The sequence below is a fragment of the Choristoneura fumiferana genome, chromosome 3 (genome assembly GCF_025370935.1).
Source record: "Choristoneura fumiferana chromosome 3, NRCan_CFum_1, whole genome shotgun sequence".
In the NCBI taxonomy this organism is placed as follows: domain Eukaryota; kingdom Metazoa; phylum Arthropoda; class Insecta; order Lepidoptera; family Tortricidae; genus Choristoneura; species Choristoneura fumiferana.
In genome coordinates this window covers 19,475,211-19,485,520 of record NC_133474.1, presented here as the reverse complement: position 1 = coordinate 19,485,520, position 10,310 = coordinate 19,475,211, and the positions used below count along the sequence as shown (strand labels likewise).

The 10,310-nt window shown below is 35.3% G+C and overlaps 1 protein-coding gene across 1 annotated transcript; it reads right to left on the bottom strand.

Moving 5' to 3' along the window:
- Positions 1-5,293: 5,293 nt before the first annotated feature.
- LOC141426269 (uncharacterized) lies at positions 5,294-8,536 on the bottom strand. The gene is made up of 2 exons (XM_074085119.1): positions 8,451-8,536; positions 5,294-6,490 (listed from the first exon to the last, which is right to left on the bottom strand). Exons 1-2 carry the CDS (start codon positions 8,474-8,476, stop codon positions 5,581-5,583), a joined length of 936 nt encoding a protein of 311 aa, XP_073941220.1. The 5' UTR covers positions 8,477-8,536; the 3' UTR covers positions 5,294-5,580.
- Between the last annotated feature and the right edge of the window lie 1,774 nt (positions 8,537-10,310).

Here is a 10,310-nt window from a genome sequence, read left to right as displayed (position 1 = left end):
GGAGCTAATCTGAAGATTGTATAATTTAATTAATTAAATTACTTTACTTTGACATTCTGAGACTCTATACATCTCTGAATTATTTAGATTAGGAATTTTATTTATTAACTCAGGGACTTTATACATCCCCTTGCTATATTTAAGGCTGTATATTGTTAAGCTTATGGATTTTAAACTTGTATATTTTTAGTTTAATTTCTAGTCACAGGCTCGTGACGTCGAAGTTCCCAAGACGATCCCATGGAGCTTATGGGAACGGAAGCAATACCATGCCCTTGGTACCGCTCTGCTTTCAGAGCATGACATGAGTTCGTGTGAGCTAACTTTGGGGGCGGCAGATGTGAGCTTGCCTTCGGAATCCAAAAGCTTAATGATTAGGTACTTGACCTGAAATGTAAATTTCAGAATTTAATTGTTATTTTTTTTTAATTTGTGACGGTGGAAGCAGTCTACACTTCCACTGAACGTGGATAATATTTAGTGTTTAGTTTTGTAACTAAGGGACCCCATACATCCCTGTATTATTATTATTATTTTTGTGTTTTTTTTTTTTTATTTAATTGTATACTGTAGTTTTTAAGTATTTTATTTGTAATTATTTTGTTGAAAAAATGACTTTCTGCCACTTTCTGCCAAGTTTCTTGCGGCGCATTCTTCTTGGCAATGATGGTATTTCCGAAAGCGCTGGTAGTTTAAAAAAAAACGTGTAAAATTGCCCATTAAGGCCTATTTACTGAATAAATGATTTGAATTTTGAATTTTTACTAAAGTCAATAAAAACCACTAGCACATGCTTTCTATCATTCAGAGGTCCATTGATTTCATTCGAAAAATGACAGAGAAGTTGTTATGTATTTTTTTACATACATACATATTTAATAATAATAATACTATCGAATAATCTAACCCTCTTTAGGCAGTTGGGTAATAAATAGTTACAGTCACCATCACGCCCTAGGTGACCAAAAATATGGAAACACGAACTCTTATAAATCTAACCTTAATAATAGAGTGCATGTACCGATATTTTTGACCACCTTGGCCGCTCCGAAATATTTGATGGCGACTGTACGTACGCGTAAGGTCTCTAATACCTTAAGTTCACCTAAAGGTCGAAGTTATTAGGGAAAAAGTAAAACAACTTGCGAAAAATATTGCGAATCGAAAAGGGTACCTTCTTATGACGGAGTCGTAAAGCCTTTTGACATGCTTTATTTGATATGGAAAAGGGATTTTTATAATTTTTTAGCATATGGGTTTTACATTATTTACAGGATAATTTGATTTTACGGGGTAAAACCGGCCAAGAGCGTGTCAGACAAGCCCAAGATAGGGTTCCGTAGCCATTACGAAAAAAATAATTAATATTTTCTAAGGATTTCGTATTTTATACGGAATCTTCCAAGTTTAGGTATATTTTATACCATAGACTGCTATTTACTCTTAAACTACTAATGATTCTCAAGCAAACTTAGCTGTTATAGTTTTTCTTGAGTTTGATATACTTGCTACCATCCTGAATTTTTTCAAATTTTTCCACCCACCGGCTTAGATTTTAGAAGGGGGGGACGCTCGATTTTCACGAAAGTTTGCACTTTAAAGTTGAATATTTCGCAAACATAATCACTGAATCGAAAAATTGTCTTAGCAATTCGGATAGTTGATTATGGGGTAATAAGTTAAGATTGTAGCTTACGCACAACGGATGCGCTTTTATAATAATGATAAATCCGTTTATTACCACAGAACACGATTACTTACCTTCACTAAAGAGCCAATAAGGTAAATGTATTGTACGAGTGCTTGTCACTATCCTAATATTAGTTACCATCTCTAATTTTATGTTATTAGGAATAGAGATGATAACAGGTGTCATCTATCGGACGTTTACCTTGCAGAAATAATTATATGCTGTACCTACATAACACAACATACCAAAGTGCATACATACACATAATTATAAACATATGGTGCAATGGGCTCAGGCTCAGTACAAGCTGTAGGCCAACCATTATGTTTTCCCAGAACAATCATGTCCTATCATGTGTCAAGCCATCTGTGTGTGTGTATTTTTGGAGTACCTGCTCTGGGACGTCTTGAGATTATGAAGCGTCCTGTGTTTTGAAAACACTCTGTCCTTTAATTGTATTTTTAAATTAGCGCGCCATTTATTTTATCTATAATCATCATCATCTGAACCTATATAAGGTCTCAATGCTGGGATCAGGCCTCCTCTCATAATGAGAAGGCTTGGAACGTAGTTCCCACGCGGGTCCAGTGCGGATTACTTCGCAGGTTTCCTCACGATGTTGTCCTTCACAGCTATAGCTGGTGGTAAATTTCATATGTGATTTCGCAAAGTGCCTTTAAAAAGTGTCTTTTGTGAAAGTTGTCTTTAAATCGGTTCTTCAGTTCTGAAGATTACCTCCTAGGCTCCAAACCAACAAAGTTTGCCTCATTATGCATTTAATAGTTTTTTTGTTATTTAAAATTATAATTCTTAGACTTATTAATTGTTTAGAAACTATCTCACTTATATCATAATTGCGAAAGAATGTAAGTCTGTTTGTTTGTATGTTACTTTATCACGTCCAAACCACTACACCGATTCAGATTAAATTCGGTATACAGATAGTTTAGATTGAAAATACAAACTGAAATATAGATGCACAGAGAAACCAGAAAAAAAAGACCATCACTGGGAATCGAACCCAGGTCCTCGGTATTCCGTACCGCGTGCTATTGTACACCACTGATGGTGGATAGTTTAGGTCCCGGAAAAGGGCATAGGATAGTTTTTATCCCGAAAAATTGCATAGCTCCCGCGGGATAGCCATAAACAAATTCTGCATGGATGTAGCCGCGAGTAACGGCTAGTAATTAAATAAAGCAGACATATCTTATGCAATAAAGTAGCCAAGACATGAAACAAACTACCTGAACATGTAGGGGCTGTTTCACCATCCATTGATTAGTGGTAACTGACGATTAAGTGTGATGCCGTCTCTATTTGTTTTGTTCGAATAGACGGAGACGGCATCACATTTAACCGTCAGTTAACACTAATCAATGGATGGTGAAACAGCCCCGTAGTCTCAGCACTGAATGTGAATCAATTTAAGAACCGGCTGGACCAACACATTAACAGCACAAAGAATACTTGACCAAGGAACAGCTAGATACAGACACGTATCAGTTGCTTGCAACTGCCAGTCTGATAATTAAAATAATAATAATAATAAATGTTTAAAAAAACCATAGTAACAGTAAATAAAGATCGGAAGGCGTGGTGGCCGAGTGGTTTGACCTATGGCCTCTCAGATGGCCTCTCAAGCAGAGAATCGTGGGTTCAAACCCCGGCTCGCACGTCTGAGTTTTTCGAAATTCATGTGCGGAATTACATTTGAAATTTACCACGAGCTTTACGGTAAAGGAAAACATAGTGAGGAAACCTGCACAAACCTGCGAAGCAATTCAATGGTGTGTGTGAAGTTCCCAATCTGCGCTGGGCCCGCGTGGGAACTACTGCCCAAGCCCTCTCATTCTGAGGGGAGGCCTGTGCCCTGCAGTGGGACGTATATAGGCTGGGATGATGATGATGATGATGAAATAAAGATCGATATTTTCGATGTTGATAGATCAACCGATTATTATAAAAGAAATGTGGGAGATATTTTGAGTTCTCTGTTGAAAAATAAATCATTGAAGTTGATTCACAGACCACAATGGTATCGACAAACGCTATGTCTAAGGTGTCATCTACATACATACAAAAATAAAAACATGTAGTCAAATTAAGAATGTCCTTACTTTGAAGTCCGTGGAAACTGAAATTAATATGTCCAAAGAGGAATGCGAGGGTTGCTTTGTAAAAAAAATATGTTAAGTACTTACTTCATTGGTATTCCTGGACAAAAGCCCATTTTGCTGGTACTGCGCAACTGGCTTTTAACCGATAGCTTATGCTCTATTTATAGAGCTCGGTTATAATTCTAGGGATCCCCAACTTTGTAAACCATTAGGGTACGTGATAATTGTTTTATGTGTTAGTACGATAACTTTATAACATAATTTATTTAAATAATTAATTAGTTTCCTACTCCACAACTAGAGTCAGCTTAGTACCTACTGAATTTCAGAAAATGAAAATATTTATCAGGTATTCATTTATTTATTTATAAACCAACTTTACTACTAAACTAACTTAGCTACTTAACTTAACTCATTACATACTTACTTAACTTAACTTTATTACTTTTAAGTGATTTTACTTCGCTACCTACGTATTTTTTTGTACTTATTTTTTAATTATTATTATTTTTGTCGTGATTTGTGGTATGCAATAAAGAATTGCATTTTTAGGTAGGTACAAATCTTTCTACTGCTATGTACCATCAGCCAAATATGTGGTCTACCACCCTAAAGTTGATAATCGTTTGTATGTTATAAAACAATAATGCCAATGGACGTGCCTGTCAACTTGAAAGTTCGACTTTCGCGACATATTTATTCGACAGGAATTTGTTTAAAAATTGATAGACCACTTATTTGGTTGATGGTACAATTTAATTGCCATCTTATTACGAAATGCCTCAATGGTCTTCTTGCTATTAACTAACGAGCGGTTTACTCGAAGAATCTAAGATTCGTGTGTGTTAACGTGATAAGTCCTGTGCGTGGTATTTTGAGTTTGAATCTAAGATTGCTTAAAAACGAAAAAAAATATTTTGGTGCGCCGGACCACGAAACGCTGAAACTGGAGAATCTGCGGAAATGCAGCCCAAGTCCGTTTTATGGTAAGTATTTGATAAGTTTGTATTTAATCGCTCTCTCAATTAGCTTCAGTATAGGTAGTCCACAAGAGTTGAAGTCAATGATTGATTACACACACAGCTACAAAATCCTCTGAATGCGCAAAAGGAGAATGAATGAACTGCATGACTAAAGGCCAATATCCTGCTGTATTACACGACATGTTGTAGCTGTGTGTGTAATTATTCACTTCAACTCTCGTGATACTATCTTTACCCATCGTAAAGCCATACATAGATTTTTTTTTCAGATTTGACACAAAATAAATGTTCCATCCAATTGATATGAAAATGTCACTATATGATGAGATAATTCGTATGTAGACGAAAAGAAAAACAAACAGGCCGCCAGCGTGCAACAAAGTAGGTACCTACTTATCACTCTGTTTTTCATTTCGAGGTACGGAATCCTAAATAATAATAATAATAATAATAATCCCGTAATTGCAATAACTGTTCAGCTAATACCTAGTATAGTTCACGCAAACGAAGCCGCGCCTTAAGGCTAGTTTGAAATAAAATAAAGATTCGTTATTGTCGTTTCCAGAAAATGATGATCATTGAGATCATTCTCATTTTCTTTCCGTCCATATAAAATCCTAAATATAAATACCAATTTTAGCACAGACAACTATTTACTTCATACTTCACAAATTAACAATTATTATCATTATAATTTTCTATCTACAATGACACAATATGCAAGGTTATAATACATTGTACACTACGAGTAAGATAGACAAACGGTACTTTATTTACAATATATAGGCTAGCGGATAAAGCCATTTTGCTCAAGAACAGATTTGTTGATTCTGTATTTAGAGTGAGGCGCTTCTATAGTACAGGCAGCACTATCAAACAAATCCGGTTTCCAAAGACTGAAACTACCATCACTGGAGTCGTAGAAAACTATGTTATTGTTATTGTCAAATACGAATTTGTCCACTGAGCCGGACTCGTAGGCTGCATATTCTAATAATTGATTCGTTTCGTTGTCCATCTTATAGATAACATTTACTGTTGCGTCTCCAAAATACACATTATTATATTTATCTGCAGACAGCACAAAGCTCTTTGTGGCCAAAACATTAGTAACAATTTTATCACCGTTGTAGGTGTATGTCGTGTCATTAGCCACAAAATAAACTTTGGCTGGGTCACATCCAACCTGAACTACGAAATCGGAAATCTTGTATTTTTTTAAACTATTGTATTGCCGTACTTCATCCTTTATAATAGAATATAGACCAGTGTTAGATTTTTCAGTGTACATTAAGCAATCTTTGTAAAATAACAAATTTGGTAAGTAATATTTATCTTGGTTAGAAAATGATAATTTGGTAGAGATGTTCGTATTATCTTGTGAATATTTATGTACATTTTTGCTATCACCTGTGTACAAAATCTGTGTATCCTGGTCAACTGTGAGTCCGGAAAAATTTTGTCTACGGACTAGCTGTATCGTCAGATCTTCGTGAAAGAAGGCAGTGTTCATTTCTGAGTCGGTGTGGACGTAGAGAATACTGTTTTTCCTGTCGATGGCCATTTGGTCGGGGATGTACAGTTCTCGGGCCAGCGTCTTCCTTGTGTAGCAGCGGCCCTCGACGCAGGCGTCGCAGTCCGCTCTGATGGCGGCCATCACCGATGCCAGAACTAATAGCAGCATGACTGATCGATTACTGGAAATTTAAGACATGAAAGGGTAGTATTTAAAGCATTATTCAATATATTGTAAAATCTAGTACCTTAATAGTACCTACAGTGTGTCTTAAGCGCGGTAAATGAGGAACTAAGATGAGGACTTCAATAAGTTGATGTTCATAATTCTACTACCGCCCGTGACATACATTTCCGTCACATTTGTAAATAAATATTAAATTATTTAATAATAGGTTTTTCACCTCACGGCAGCGAGAACAATGTTAGATGAAAAAAAACCGACCAAGAGCGTGTCGTACACGCCCAGGATAGGGTTCCGTAGCCATTACGAAAAATCAAATAATATTTTTCTAAGGATTTCGTATTGTGTACTGAATCTTCCAAGTTTAGGTATATTTTATACCTTAGGCTGCTATTTACTCTTAAACTACTAATAATTCTCAAGGAATTTTAGCCGCTATTATTTTCCTTGTAAATTTGATATATTTACTACCATAAACACCCCCACTTTACGTCTATGGGAGGTAACCTAAAATTTTTTTTTACTTTTTTCATTGACATCTTTGTCGGCGTGACTGATATGTATATTCATGTCAAATTACATATTATATCGTTGAAATTGTGCAACACAGTTATAAACAATTTCAACGATATAATATATGCACTCATCCAAAGTGCCTAAGGATATTTTTTTCCACAAGACAGTTTTTAACATTTAAATAATACGCATTATTACTATTGCTTACAAATTTTGAAACCACGGTGACTCACAAACCTATAAACGTTGCAAACTCTTGTGAAAAGCGTTGACTCTTTACAAAAATTACGCATATCAAAGCCAGTCTAATTATTGAATACGCATTCTTTAGTTCAAAATATTGTAATATCTAAATGGTAATTTAAGAAACGAATTTTTGATGAAATGAGTAATCTATTGCTATTGGTGGCCTAGTGGTTTGACCTATCGCCTCTCAAGCAGAGGGTCGTGGGTTCGAACCCCGGCTAGCACCTCTGAGTTTTTCGAAATTCATACGAGCTTTGCGGTGAAGGAAAACATCGTGAGGAAACCTGCACAAATCTGCGAAGCGATTCAATGGTGCGTGCGAAGTTCCCAATCCGCACTGGGCCCGCGTGGGAACTATGGCCCAAGCCCTCTTGTTCTGAGAGGAGGCCTGTGCCCAGCAGTGGGACGTATATAGGCTGGGAGGAAGTAATCTATTTGGTATAATTGCAAAGTCATAATATAACGACTGACCTTCATAACACAGGTTATCCTAGCATGAAGGGCAGAGGTCTTGTCTTACCCGATGGCTCCTGACATGCCTATTTAACTTACTTTTACATATTGTAAAATAGTAATAAGTGGCTTATTAAATAAATATTATTATTATTAACGATAAGCATAAAATTAATAGAACTATCTGTTCACGGAATATTTAGTTTATTTAAAATCCGATAGATGTCACTGGGATCGAATTAGATGGCGCTATCGTTTGGTTGCCTCAGATCCTATAAAAGGAAGAAGTTGTTTTTTGTTCAATATACTTTGCTACGAATGTAAGCTGTGTGGAGTTTCATTTCATGAACCCTATAGTGGACCTCTTCTTTTTGGATTGTACGGGCATTGTACACTATCCTACACTTAAAATCCTAGTTAATATTATAAATGTGAAAGTTTGTGAAGTTGTTTGGATGTTTGTTACTCAATCACGCAATAACAGCTGAACCGATTTAAATGAAATTTGGTGTACAGATAGTTTTATTTAATTAATCGTATGGCGTAAAAAATTAAACAATTACACTAAAGAAAGAAACTTTAAACAGATAGTTTGAATTTCGGGGAAGGACATAGGATAGTTTTTATCCCGGAAAATTGCAAAGTTCCTCCGGGATATATAAACGATTTCTACGCGGACGGAGTCGCGGGCAACAGCTAGTGCTTGGGTACATAAAATAAAAACTAAAATAACAAATACTCACTTCAGTGCGACTGGACAGAGCCCCATTGTATCGATGAAGCAAGGAAGCGATACTGGCTTCCTGTGGATAACTTACACACCATTTATAGTCCATGATTATAAGTTTAGGGATCCTCTACTATAATAATCGTATATAAAGAGTTTCAAACTGTTTTGTATGTTAACAAAAAGCATTTTTAAAAAATCCGGCCATGTGCGAGTCGGATTTGCGCACGAAAGGTTCCGTACCATTATCTATACAACATTTGACATTAGCAAAAACGGCTAATAATCACGTTTGTTGTATAGGAACCCCCTTAAATTTTAATTTTAATTTAATTGTTTATTTTTAAAGTCAATATCAATTTAATATTCTCTGAATATTTCAAGCGTGCACCTGTTGCCGTTATTAATAACGAGCCCCCCTTAAATATTTTATTTTATTCTGTTTTTAGTATTTGTTGTTATAGCAGCATTAGAAATAGGTACATCATCTGTGAAAATTTCAACTGTCTAGCTATCACGGTTCGTGAGATACAGTCTGGTGATAGACAGACAGACGCACAGTGGAGTCTTAGTAATAACCTCCCATTTTTATTCTTTGGGTACGGAACCCTCAAAATAAAATATGAAATGAAGTTCTGCCAAATAAACTAGAAATTAAAAATCGTTCATTTAAAAATACTTATTTTAATCATTCAAAATAGGAAACATTGACTCTTAACTGATATTCGACTAAAAGTTTGTCGACATTTCAAAGGCAAACTCACAGTTAACTAGATTGACTGCAAGTATTATGGTGTAAATATAAAAAAAAATTTGAAGAACCTGTCATCTTTGTGTTAAGTTTACATGAACAAAAATACAAGCCGACCATTTCTTTTCGGCTTTTTATTAATTGTTTGCATTTATAGTTTCGCTTCGCTTATAGTTTCGCAATGTCTGTCCGTCTGTCTGTCTGTCTGTCCGCGGCTATGCTCAGGGACCGTTGGTACTACAAAGTTGTAATTTGGCATGAATATGCATATCAGTCACGCCGACGAAGGAGTAAAAAAACAAAAATAATTTTTTTCGGTGCCTCCCATAGACGTAAAGTAGGGGTGTTTTTTTTCTATAGTGTGGGTATCGTTGGATTGGTCTTTTAAAACCATTGGGGGTTGCCTTAACGATTTTTCGATACAGTTATCTTTTTGCAAAATATTCAACTTTAAATTGCGAATTTTCATTAAAGTCGAGCGTCCCCCTCCTCTAAAATCTAAACTGTTGAGTGAAAATTTTTGAAAAAATTCAGTTTGGTAGTAAGTCAAATCAAATTTACAAGGAAAATTATAACGGCTAAGATTGCTTGAAACTTAGTAGTAGTTTAAGAGTAAATAGCATCTAGACATAAGTTTTAAATATTCTTGATGAAAAACCTCTCGGTATAACTATCTCGTTCTTGGTATCGCACATTTTCTTTAGGTCATTTTATTTAACCTTAGTTTTAGAGAGAGATGTTTTATACTTTGCATTATTAAGCAATTTCGGTTTAGAAATAATAGGGATAAATTCTTCTACATTATTTCCTGTCATTGTGTATTTAACCGTCATGACATGAAGTTAGGGTAAGTGAAGTTAAGTTTTATGCTTTAACCTACACAACGTATTTTTATCCATATTGATTTGTATAGGTTTAAATAACTTTAGTAAAATATTTCAACGCTTGCAATGACTAGCTAGGATTAAAAATGTCGGATATAAAATGCTGAAGCAACATCGTTTTCTAAATTTGACATCGTTAAAAAATGGTTCAAGCGATATGTGGTATAAAAATTAGGTGAGAACAAAATGGTTCAAGTGACATGCTTTATTTGTTTTAGATGCAGGCTAAATGTATTAAGCG